The following is a 13,366-nucleotide window of genomic DNA, read 5'->3' as shown; positions in this document are numbered from 1 at the left end:
AAAATATTTTTTTAAAAAGCTAGGTATTTAAAATCTTATCAATTTTTTTAACCCCAAACCAAAAAAATTAATCATTATAATAAATTAAAATTATATAATAATTACATTTTTCATATTTAATCAATCATTTCATAACTTATAACTGTAAACATAAATTATTAATAAATATATTGAACAAAGAAAAGTAAAATTAGATTATAAAAATATATAAAGGTTGCAAAAAAGATAATAGCTTCTCATTGGTTGTTCCATAAAAATGAGGATCACTACATAGTTGATCATCCACCGTTAATAACATTGAATCTAACGGACACAAAACCTTTTTTTGTTTTTGTTTCCTGAGTAAATGCAAGTTATTCTCTCTTCTTCTTTCTTCTTCTATTACGTTGGTTTATTTTTTTTCTTCTTCTCCTTCTTCTTTTTTTCTTTTTCTTTTTCTCTCTGTGTCTAATCCTTTCTTTGTTTCATTTTTTTTCCCAGATCTCGCTGTTCGAACCTCCACCACTGCTTTTTTGAGCCACCGTTCACCACCACCACATAGTGAGACGTTCAGCAGCGTCGTGACGGAGTCCAATCCATGTTCCGCTTACTGCAATTTCTTTAACGACAATGGTGAAACCATCACCATCTATCCACCACCATTTTAGAAGAAGAACAAGAAAGTTTCAGATCCTAGTTTTGTTTCCCAACGAAATCCTCACCCTCCAGCCACCACCACCTTAGAAAAGAAGAACAAGAAAGCTTCACGTTCTAGATCCGTTGCCCAACGAACTCCTCAGCCTCCAGTCACCACCAGATCCGACGCCACAAAACCACCGGAGAGACTTGAGGGAAGAAGCGCGGCTGTTGAAACCTTTTTTATTTAATTATTTTTTTGTGAAAATCAATTTTATAAATAAATTATTTTGTTTTATAAATAAATTATTTTCTAGATTTTAATAAATAATTATAGTTTTTTTTTGTCTTTTTTTTTTATTAAAATTATATAACAAAGTCACGAATATTTTATATGACTAAACCGTGGTAAATCAGCTACAAAATACGCATGATAAAATCGTGACTAGGTATCTACGAAAAAGTCACGAAATAAATTAGCTACGACGCTATACCCACGAATTTTTTTGGTGACCAATCGTGACTATTTTATCATATAGCCACGAAGGTTTTACCACAGCCACTAAAATATTTGTGGCTATACATATTTATTTTACTAGTGATAGACAGTATACCTGGACCGGTGTGCTGCTTGATGAAGTTTTCATCCTCGAATGTTTCACCTTAGATCGATTCGCCTCTGGATCCGTCTCCGACAATGAAGTCTCCTCCACATAACATTAATTTCGGGGACACAGAGTGCATGGATGCATGATCCCTTGTAGTGGAGTGGCTTTCCAAACTTCCCTATGCCTTTCTCGCCGGTACATAGGGCTCGGAAGTTCTCGGCCGTCCGTGGTGTCGTGTCGGCGAAGAGCTCCATCACGATCCGACCAGCTGCCGGTTTGCCGTCGACGGTCATATCAAAGAAAACTTTAGGGTTAGCCATTTGCGGTATGCGGAGATAAGTATTAGGGTTTGTACAAGGATGGATTCATTTATATAGAGAAGCGATGCTGATGATACATATCACAACTGAAAGATATGCATAATGGATTAAGTAAGATATGCACATGTCGATGGATTAGATTTATAAAAAACACTACGCACGATTTGGTGCACCAAAAGACAATTATTTAGTTTTATTTATAATAATATTATATTTTTTTACAGTATTTAACTTCGTGTTAAAATTATATATTTTTGTCAATTTACCATATTCAATTTTTTTGTTTTTAGTGCATTTTCGGATTAATTTTATAAATAATTTTTCTAATAAGTATAACTTAAATGTTAGAACACAAAATATACTTAAAAAATGTTAATATAAATACTTATAAACCAAGATATATTTTTCTCTCGATATATATTACCAACAACATTGCAACACAAAAGTTTCAAAATTAATAAGAAGACATAATAAAGAAGATGATGAACTCGTTGGCGACTGAAGAGATTTGTTCATTGGAGTCTTCTTGATAAAGAGATTTGCTACACGTTACAGTTTATAGTATAGATAGATCATGGAGTCTTCTTCATGGAGTTTTCTCATTTTGGAAAACTAAACTGCTTTGTGTTCAAATCAAGAATTGAATCTCCTTTTAAAGCATTAATTAATTGACTTATAATATCTTAACAACATCTTCTCCTCTATATTAAAAACTCTACTACTATATCTTAAAACCGATAGCTTCCAAAGCTTTGAAGATTGTAAACAAGAGACAATGTTATCAAAAAGAAGAGGGAATTTAATAAAAGACTAAGGCCTCTCAAGCCATCCATATAAGCAATTTAACATTTTGTATTAAGCTGGCACGTCGACCTATTAAGTATTTAATGAAATGGTGGTTCTTGATGGTTCACATATGTTTTTGGGTTTGAACCAGGGTGAAAAGAATCAATGAAATTGTATCTATTTTGCATCTTGTAAATCTCGGAGAAAGTGTTGCGTTTATTACCTATGTTGCATGGAAACGGAAACGGATACGCGGAAACGAAACGTTTCGGAAACGGAAACGGGTTTTTTCAAAAATTAAGTAATGGAAACGTATAGAAAACGTATATACATATATATATATATAAATATATAGATATATAGATATATAGATATATTAGATATATAGATATATAGATATATAGATATATAGATATATAGATATATAGATATATAGATATATAAATCCCCAAACATAAAAACCATATTAAAAAATCTGAAACAATACAAATTCAAAACATAAATATTAAAAAGTTTAATTAAAAGTAAAACTGTAAAAAAATAAACGTTCAAAATCAATTTTTTTTACCAGCATCGCCATTAGGGATTTTAACTTTTAAGCTACTAATTATATTATATTTTTTTATTATTATATGTATCATGAATTCTTATATTTTCAATTTGTTTATTTATTAAATTTTGAAAAAAAAAAAAAGTGTTTCCGTCGTGTTTCCAAAACGGAGTTTCCATCGTGTTTCCAAACAGAGATTTTTAGGAATTGTGTTTCTGTGACTTGTTTCCGAGTTTCCGTTTCCGAAACGTTTCGGAAACGGGAAACGCACCTCAAAAAAAGTTTCCATGCAACATAGTTTATTACTGATAGATTTTTTTTTGGTGGAAAAAGTTTATTATTGATAGATAGAGAATATATATAGGTGCATTAGACTTGATGCACAAGTAGAGAATACTTACTTAAGATATGCTAGCTAAACAATAGGAAAATATCCTTTCTCCTAACACATCTGAAGTATCAACGTTTTATTGATCACACGAAACCATTATTAAAAAAAGCGTTTTGTTCTAGTTTCCATAGAAATCGTTTGTTTAGTGAAACAAACTAAACCCAGATATCAGAGGTGCAGTCTCCGCCAGGATATCTCATCTCGTGAGCGAGCGCAGGACCATCAGGTTCGGTCCCAAAGTCGACGAAGAAGTCAGGATTTATGGATAGACCACCTTTGTCTGTATCAACATCAATCTGCAACATGTGTGAGCCTTTCTCCACAAGTTCAGGGTAAAACTGTCTGTCCCAAACGCTAAACAGCGAGTTCGTCACGTACAGTCGCTTCCCATCTAGGCTCAACTGAAACATCTGAGGACCTCCTCTCAGACGCTGACCCTTCACACAAGAAAAACACCAATTATTACAATAGCGTGTATAACAAGTAACACGTTCTAGATTTTGTACAACGGACCTTGATCTTAGGGGCATCGAACTGAAACTTCTTTCCATCTTCTCCTAAGGCGAAGACATCGCTTCCCTTTTGGACTAGCCCACCTACGTATAGTTGACCGGTTAAAACAGGGTTTTCCGGGTCCTCGATGTTGTACTGGCGAATATCTCCTTGAAACCAGTTGGAAAAATAGAGGAATCGGTCGTCGAGTGAGATTAGAAAGTCAGTGATAACGCCTCCCATTTCCGGGAGAATCCAGTTTTCAACTTTCAGAGGTTCCACTGATATAGCCACCTTAAAATTGGAGAGGTTGTTTGTAGTTAGGAAGAAAAAAAAAAGAAAAAGAAATGAAGATTCATTATACCTCATGGCTCCATGTTTCATCATCCTTCTTGAAAAATCTGACAATAGTACTCGACAACGCACACCCCACATATCCGATAGCTTTATCCGGGTTGTGCAAGAATCTTATCTGCAAAACAAAACAGAGGAGGATGATGTTGTTTCTTGTGGAAGAAGAAAGTAGTATAAGCTGAGATTTGCAAGACTAGTGTTTACCTCTAAGGGTACAAGTCCGGTATCACCGAGGTCAAGTATCTGTTTCAATTCTCCTTCGGGCCAACTATAGACATGTAGATGCCTTCCATACAAGCCATCAGAGACGTCCTTGGGGTCAAATCCTTTGGTAAACGCGGCTGGTGCTCCCCAAGAGGTACTAATCATCGTCTTGTGTCGAGGTTGGTACCAGAAATCATACCCAAACAAAGGACTGTGTCCATCCTTGTCCCACCTTTTAAAAGAAATTTAAATTAAATTAGCTGTTACTCAAAATCCTTAAGTGAACAATTAGGTCTGGTTCCTCTTTCTTGCCATCTAAGAAACAGTACAAATCCGTTATTCTCGATGTTACCTTCCTTTGATATTAAACTCGGAATCAAGTAAGAGAAACCCACTGCCTTTTGCGTTTCCATCTTCATCCCCAAGACAAGACACAAGAATGTCTCCGGAAGCTAAGCAATGAGGTTGATGCGGATAAGCCAATCCCGTCTTCTCCAAAACCTCCGCTGGCTCCACAAATTTGTGTAGAAATGGTTCCCTCGGGTTTGTTTTCGTATCGACGATGTAGATGCGACCAGAACTTTTTTCCGACATGTGTGAGATGTGAACACAATACATGAGAAGTATTCAGATACAAAAGAAACAGAGGAGAGATGTTGTTAAGTTTCTTACAGAAGAGAAGGCAAGATGATGTAACGTCTTTCACAAGCACGATCACCATAGCAAGAGCTACAAGAGTTCCAGCCTGAATGATGAAGTTCGTCATCAAGAAAAGGCATTGGTAGTCTATGGATGACACTAGAGTATGTCGTTGAACTCGGTTCCACATCCACCGTCGCTACGTAATCTGGCTTTGCCGTCCCAGTTCCTGGACCAAACCAATTTCCAAAAACCTTTAGCCGACATAACAAAGTTTGAAACCAAAATTCCACTTCATATATAAAGAGCTAGAAAATAGTTTACCGGTGTATAAGGCAGTGACATAGATGAGTTCCTCTCGTGGACCAGACATGGCAAGGAGAGGCGTGGCGTAACCCGGGCCGCTCTCACAGCAATCTTCACCCGCCGCTTCCATCTCAGTTTCTATATCTCTCTACTAAGCTGTCTTAGTAATGCAGCATTTATTTCTGCATATATTGGCATTTATATACTGATATCTTCTGCAAGTTGGATGTAAACAAATATATGTATTAAATTAAAACAACGTTATCATTTTAGTTGTGCGCTAAACATTTTGTTTTATAAGTATGAAAAAAAAAACAAAGAAAGACATAGCCTAAGAGTGTGACACGGGATGGTACGTACGCTCATGTCGTATCTTATTTTAATAGACCTTCGACGAGAAACAAAACAAAAAACTCACTTTGCTTACCTCATAGATAATATATATTAATAATATTATGTACAAATCATTGGTCACCTAATCAAATTTATAAGCAATTTGCAATATTCTATCAACAACTACTCATTCACCCAACAGGATAAGCTCAAACCTCTCAGTAGAAATTTAGCATACATCTTTGGTTTATACTTGTTTAATCGGCTCATTTGATCTTCAAACAACATGCACAAACCCTTAATTAGGTGAGCTCTAACACATTTAACATACCTAAAATTATACTAATCTAATCCTTAATACTGTAAAGTCACCAAATAGGGTATATATTTTTTTTTTTTTGAATCTCAAATAGGGTATATTTTACATCTAATGATAATATAGTTAAATGTCAAAAGTTGTCACTTTCGAGTTTTGAGGCTAATATAACCCAGCTATACAAAATTTGTATCAACAAATACACATAGAAGTCAAGATATCGCTAATACTCAAACGTACAACATGGTTTTCACTGGTTCTATGAATCGTACAAGAAGATCTAGTAAGCATCTATAGTGCTGCAGAACTGGATAATTCATCATAGTCGAAGAACAGAAAGCTTATTATTTTTCATGAAGTGGTATATATGCTTTATTATACTGCGTGAACCGATATTTACAGCTTATATTAACAATGGAGTAAGAACTGGTCCAAATTTGCTCATCCTTGACAAGGTAAACGTAAAGGAGGGCGCTAAAATTTCTAGGCTACTTGTAGAGTCTTTCTATTTCATTCTTGTATTGATCAACCACCTTGTCCCGTGTTCTTTTCATTGTCGGTGTCATTAAGCCGTTGTCTATCTGTAAAGATATTACATAGAACAAGTGAAGGGATTATGAATGAGATTGAACAAATTAAAAGAACGTACCGTACGTGGAAGGCTCATCCACGATCAGAACAGGCCCAACTTGGAACGAGAATTGTGATGTCTTGCATTATGGTTTATATATGAGTGATTGCTTGATTAAGGCAAGTATATATACGCTTAAATCATACGTTAGAGAGAGGGATCCATATGCTCAAAGAGTAACACTTGGTCTGAGTCATTACCATTTCCTCAGTTCTTCGTAGACCATGCTAGTTAACTTATCGTCTCCTTTGCCAAGTTCATTGACTTCAGGATCTAGAGGTGAAATTTTCTGCTTTGCTGCTCCTTCTGCTGCTTCTTTGTTTGGGATAATAATAGCTCCATGGCGGCGATGATCCTGAGAACGAAAGATCAAGGACACATCGAATCCAAAGATTAAACCAGTAAAACATAATAAAGAATGAGATCATTGGCGATTGAAGAGATTTGTTCATTGGAGTTTTCTTGATAAAGAGATTGGCTACACGTTACAATTTATAATATAGATAGATCATGGAGTTTTCTAATTTTGGAAAACTAAACTGCTTTGTGTTCAAATCTTCCTTTTGAAGCATTGGACTTATAATATCTTAGAAATTCCTTCTTCAGATAAATTATATGGTTTAAAATTTTAAATAACTCAAAGCAGCTGTTGCTTCTTCGGGATTTGAGTATTCTATGTAGGCAAGATTCTTTGAATCAGTTATAGCACAATCTGATACCATGAATGAACACTACAAGAAAACATTGTTGATTCCGACCAAATCTCCGACCGATTTATTGGTCAGTAAATTTTTCGACCAATTTCCAATTGTTAATTGACGAATATAAAATTCGGTTGCAAATCGGTCGGTAATTTCCAACCTTTTTAAATGATTGGAAATCGGTCGGTAAATTCCGACGAACATTCCAACTAATATATCTGTCAGTATTTACCGACTGTTTTCCGACCAGTTTTCCAACCGCTTTAATTTTTGGTCGAGAATTGGTCAGTAATTTCCGACCTTTCAAAACGATTGGAAATCGGTCGGTTTTTACCAACCGTTTTCCGACCAAAATTATTCTAACAACCCTAATTAAAGGCAATCTCATTATCTCTATATTTTCATTCTTTATCTTCTTTACTCTATCTCTTCGTTCTTCATCTTCTCTAAACAAAATCTATTTTTTTCTAACCAAAATATTTCAAAGCAGATGAATCAATTGATGGTAAAGGAGAGGAGGAAGACAAGTCTCGCAGATCCAAGCCAGCTTAGGTAAAGGATGAATCAATTTTTTCTTCATCTTCTCTAAACAAAATCTATTTTTTTCTAACCAAAATATTTCAAAGCAGATGAATCAATTGATGGTAAAGGAGAGGAGGAAGACAAGTCTCGCAGATCCAAGCCAGCTTAGGTTATTTTTTCTTCCATCATAGATGTTTAAATATTTAGATTCTTTGAATTGATTTCAATTTTGTTGATTTCATAAGAACACCGATTTAATTAGGGTTTTCGGTTTCATTGATTTTGATGCTCATACTCAGAGAATCCAAATTAGAAACTTTGATTTTAAAATCAAAATTAGGGTTTCAAAATGAATTGGATTTTTTTTCCAGATCTATGGTTTAGTTTTTTATGTTGTTTATAGAATGAATAATTAGATTCTTGGGTCATGTACTCTCTTTTGTGATTTCAAGTGCTCTTTCTCTTTTATGCAGATTTGGTAATGAAGTCAAAACATGGAGAATTCAAGGTAGTGACCATGTGAAACTCCATTGAAGAAAAAAGAAAAGAGTAAAGTAGATCCAAGAAGAAGATGAAGATGAAACTCAAGAGTAGATTAATATTTTAATTTAACTAAGTGTATTATTTTAATTTCTTTTGTTGAGATTTAAACTATTTTTTTGGTTTTAATTGACAATTTGACTTATTTATTTAGCCTTTCTAATTTTAATTTATGAACATTTCTTATTTTATTTTAATTTGATATAAAAATTCTAAATATCAATTATTAGCATCCATACGTTTTAATATTTTTGGTTGGAAAATATTTCAGTTGGAAAATCGTCGGTAATCGTTCAAATATTTCTGACAAATTTCTGACCGTTTATTACCAACGAATTTCCAACCACCTTTTCGGTTGGAAATTTCCGACGGATTTCCAACCAAATAAATTTCCGACCAGCGATTTTCGACTGATTTACTGTCGTCAGTAAATGGTTGGAAATGCTTGTTTTCGACCATTTTCCGACTGATTTGACCGTCGGAAACTGCTATGTTTTCTTGTAGTGGAAATTAGTTAGAAATTAGAAATTTTATAATATTAGTTAACTGATATTAGTTTGAATTTTTTTTTTTAGGTTAAGGAGCATACTGCTCTGATACGATGTAGAGAATGAATGCAATATTATTGATTGTAAGAGTTTACATATTTATACTAAGACACAGTTTAAACCTAGTACAAGGTAATTACATTGAGAGGCCTATATTTACTGACTCTTATACAATCAACTACTCTGACAGAGCTGCCAAATATCTGCCTAAGTTGTACAGCCGTAAGTCGTGGACTCATGTTGCTAACTTGGACAAATATCTTCGATGCAACTCTTTTTTCTCGAGAACCTAAAATAAGAAGCATAAGACCATTATTACTTATCGCTACTTCCCCCAAATTCTCTTATTAAAAATAAATAAAAATATATAGAAAAGAGAAAAGAAGAGAGAGAAGGTTGCTTTAATTAATCTGGCTAGAAACGTTACTCTTTCTTTTTCTACAGCTGTCAGTTTATTATTAGTAATATATTAAAATATTAATTTTTTTTTTGTTGAGTAAAATATCAGCGTTCTACCAGTAATGATGCTCTAAGTATCACAAAAGTGAAGAAAATAAATAAAAAAAATATATATGGAGATTTAACTTGAGACACAAAACAAAATAGAGGTAAAAAAAAATCTCCTTTTTAATAAAAGGAAAGTACACAATATATTTTTTGTAGATAAAAGGGAAGTACACAACATAGTTTTTGTAGACTTTATATTTTTAATAAATGGTTACAAATGGTTACAAATAGGTTATAGATTAATTCATATATTAATATTAATGGTTACACCTAAATATTAGGAATATTCCAAATTGATAATTGATATATTAATGGTAACAAATAAAATCATGGATATTCCAAATTTTATTTTTGGAAGATTTTAGTCATATATCACGTTGTTTCCAAAGATCTTTAAACACAATATTATAAATTTATTTTCCACATATTTTATCGATAGACCACAACGTTAACCAAAGATAGATTACAAAATTGATAAATTGATTGGTTACAAGTTAAATAGTGGATTACAAGATAGATTACAAAATAAAATTTAACCAGTGTTATAGCACGTATATTTATGTAGAATCATTAACAATATAAAACTTACAAAATAAATGTTTTTTTTTTCAAGCATTCATATTTAGCACATGATTTTATTGCATAATGTTTTATCAAAAAAAAAACTTTTAAATACAATAACAGAAATTATGTTTTATATAAAAAATACAATATAAATAAAATGAATTTCAACCCGTGCTCTAGCACGCGTCTTAATCTAGTATATATATATAGAGAGACCCGCACCTAAATATCCCTTGTTTAATTGATCATGTGCTACTAGAACTTGGAAAGATTCGGGTCTACACCTTTAAATGTAGCCTCAGAGTGACCTTTCTCTCACCTTGGTCTTTGATTTTTGCATCTTCCGTATGTTTCATCAAAAAGGGTTTACCATCAGTAGCAGAACCACGATCAGAAGCCATCAAAATGTATGTACATATCAAATATGATCCAGTCTAATACAGTCTTAGATGAACAAGGCAAATACAGAAAAGCTAAATCCCTAATTCGGAACTTACAAGTAATTAAGAGCAGAGCCTAAGCTTTCTATTAAATTAGTATATCCCTAGATTTAATATGATACAGTCTTATCACTTTTAGGCAACTCCTCTTGTATAAAATACTTTACATCTTTGATTGGAATGCACAAGAGATTACTTTCTATTACATGGTATTAAAGCAAAAGCTCTTGTGACCTAAATTTTTTTTCCTCCGCCAATGTTGTTCTTAGCAACCGACACTTCTCTTTGCTTCTACTTTTCATTATACTTTTTTTCTTTTATCATGTTTGGTTCTACAACCCCCGGAACGCAACTCGTTGTATCTACACCACCATCACCATATCAGTTCAATGCTTCTGACAATCCAAGAGCTTTGATTTCTTCTGTAATTATGCAAGAAGACAACTATGTTGAATGGGAAACTGAATTACAAAATTCTTTGCAGACCAAACAAAAGCTTGGATTCATCGATGGATCTATCCCAAAACCAACCTCTGAACCTGAGTTAGCCTTGTGGCGTGCCGCCAACTCAATGATCATTGGATGGATACAAACTTCCATTGATCCCAAGCTTCGTTCCACGATTTTGTTTTTTACTGATGCTTCTACATTATGGGACAGCCTTCGATCTCGTTTCCCGGCTAGAAACGGGGTGTGTAAACAGGTTCTCAAGGATGAGATAGCTGCTTGTAAGAAGAATGGTCAATCGGTGCTGGAATACTACGGTCGTCTCTCCAAACTGTGGGAAGAGCTGCAAAACTACAAAACATGTCGTCAATGTACTTGTGTTGCTGCTCCAGATATTGCTAAGGAGCATAAAGAAGATCGTGTTCATCAGTTTCTTTTTGGCTTGGATCTTCCACGTTTCAGCAACATTCGCTCCACTATCAATGATGAAGATCCAATCGCACCTCTAATGCAAGTTTACTCTCGTGTTATTCGAGGGGAGCAAAATCTCAACGTTGCAAGATCAAAGGAGATTTGCAAAGACCGACGCTATTGTTTTCTCTGCAAAAAAACAAAGCAGCCTTCTCAAATTGCTGTTGTTTCTAACCAACGTTTTTGCGATCGCTCTACCTTCTCTTGCACTCATTGTCGTCGTCAAGGCCATAAAATTTCAGAATGCTTTCTTATTCATGGGTTTCCTGATTGGTATTACGAACAAAAGGGTGGAAATTGTTTCGACAACAAGGATACTTCTACTCGCTCTCTCAACGAGGGGGTCGCTCGTCCAGGGGCAATGGCCAAGGACGTGGCCGAGCCAACAATGTCTGTGTTACGTCTCCTTCCGACAGTAACAACAATCAAATAACATAGCTCATCAATCTTCTCGAAGCTCAACTCCAACACTACTTCTGAAAAACTGTTGGGTAACACACGCTTAACTGATGAGATTTTGGATACAGGTGCTTCGCACCACATGACCGAAGATTACTCATTTCTGGTTGATTGTGTTGATATCATTCCCTCACCTGTGACTAAACCGCATGGTCATGCTTTCCGTGCTACCAAGCGTGGCCTACTACCTTTGAGCTCCGCTTACTTGCTTACTGATATTTTGTTTGTTCCAGATTTTAATTGCACATTAATTTCTGTTTCTAAACTCTTGATACAAACCGGCTCCATTGGAATATTTACGGATACATTGTGTTTCTTGCAGGACCATTTTTTGAGGACTTTGATTGGGGCAGGGGAAGAGCGTGAGGGAGTGTACTATTTTACTGGAGTTTTGGCTGCTTGGTCTAACAAGGTCTCGACCGCTACTACGTTTTCTTTTGGAGCATTATGGCATCGTAGACTCGGTCATCCTTCTCCTACTGTTTTACTTTCTTTACCTGAATGTGATCATTCTTCCAGTGGCCTTAGAGATATGAAAAATTGATGAATAATGCCATGTTCTTGTTCATTGTGATGAATGGAGGCCTTATCGGACTCCTTCTACGAGTGGTGTGGTCTATTTTCTAACTCTCATTGATTATGATTCTCGAGCCGTGTGGACATATTTAATGCCAACAAAATCAGAGGTCTCAAATCTGATTCGCAATTTTTGTGCTATGGCCGAGAGACAATTTGGCAAACAAGTGAAGTGTTTCCGCATGGACAATGGCACCTAATTCATGTGCCTTACCTTGTATGTTCAAGAACATGACATTATTCATCAAACATCGTGTGTGGATATGCCTCAACAGAATGGTCGTGTCGAACGCAAACACCGTCAAATTCTCAATGTTGCTCGTGCTTGTCTTTTCCAAAATCATATGCCAGTAAAATTTTAGGGTGAAAGTATTCTCACTGCTACACATTTGATGAACCACACACCGTTTTCAATATTGAAGGGTAAATCACCATATGAAGTTCTATTTGTGCAACATCCATCATACACCATACTTCATATTTTTGTATGTCTTTGTTATGCACACTCGATTTCTTGACAAAGATAAATTTGGGTCTCGAAGTCGTAAATGCGTTTTTGTGGGTTACCCCTATGGCAAAAAAGCTTGAGGTCCGTTTGACCTTGAAACATAAATTTTTTTCACCAGTTCGATATCCGGTTTTCTTGAGGATGTGTTTACGTACATTGACAAACAAGAGGTCATATTCTCTTATGTGCCGCCTGATCTCGTTGACAATGATTGGTTTTTGCAAGTTCCTACCGCCTCTAATCTGAGCACAGGATCGGTCACTCGGCTATGAACACTCACATCTCTCGGACACCTCTCGGCCACCTCTCGGACGCCTCTCGGGCACTCGGACAACAGTACCAGCATCCAGTAGCTAGCGTAGGCGGTAAGTATCTGGCCCGGAACACCAACGTGGCATCATTCAGTCCCCAAAGATCATCAAGGAGGAGCAAGACAAGGTCATCTAATGGGCAGTTCCAGGTCAAGCTCCAACCATTACACCAAGGACTCATGGCTAGCATCACCAAAGAAGAGCCTTGGGTGCGAGCAGATTTGGGA

The 13,366-nt window shown here is 35.3% G+C and overlaps 1 protein-coding gene and 1 pseudogene across 2 annotated transcripts; both read right to left on the bottom strand.

Moving 5' to 3' along the window:
* Positions 1-383: 383 nt before the first annotated feature.
* Positions 384-1,678, bottom strand: LOC104746896 (peptidyl-prolyl cis-trans isomerase-like; annotated as a pseudogene). The gene is made up of 2 exons (XR_015582552.1): positions 1,230-1,678; positions 384-843 (listed from the first exon to the last, which is right to left on the bottom strand). The product of XR_015582552.1 is annotated as a peptidyl-prolyl cis-trans isomerase-like (transcript).
* A 1,514-nt stretch (positions 1,679-3,192) lies between these two features.
* On the bottom strand, positions 3,193-5,816 carry LOC104746895 (selenium-binding protein 3-like). Its single transcript, XM_087489496.1, has 7 exons — positions 5,284-5,816; positions 4,993-5,188; positions 4,673-4,900; positions 4,321-4,552; positions 4,127-4,234; positions 3,784-4,056; positions 3,193-3,707 (listed from the first exon to the last, which is right to left on the bottom strand). Exons 1-7 carry the CDS (start codon positions 5,393-5,395, stop codon positions 3,426-3,428), a joined length of 1,431 nt encoding a protein of 476 aa, XP_087345622.1. The 5' UTR covers positions 5,396-5,816; the 3' UTR covers positions 3,193-3,425.
* Between the last annotated feature and the right edge of the window lie 7,550 nt (positions 5,817-13,366).

This window comes from Camelina sativa, chromosome 15 (genome assembly GCF_030686135.1).
Source record: "Camelina sativa cultivar CO46 ecotype springtype chromosome 15, ASM3068613v1".
NCBI lineage: Eukaryota > Viridiplantae > Streptophyta > Magnoliopsida > Brassicales > Brassicaceae > Camelina > Camelina sativa.
The sequence above is the reverse complement of the archived record's forward strand: the minus strand, read 5'-3'. Positions and strand labels throughout refer to the sequence as shown.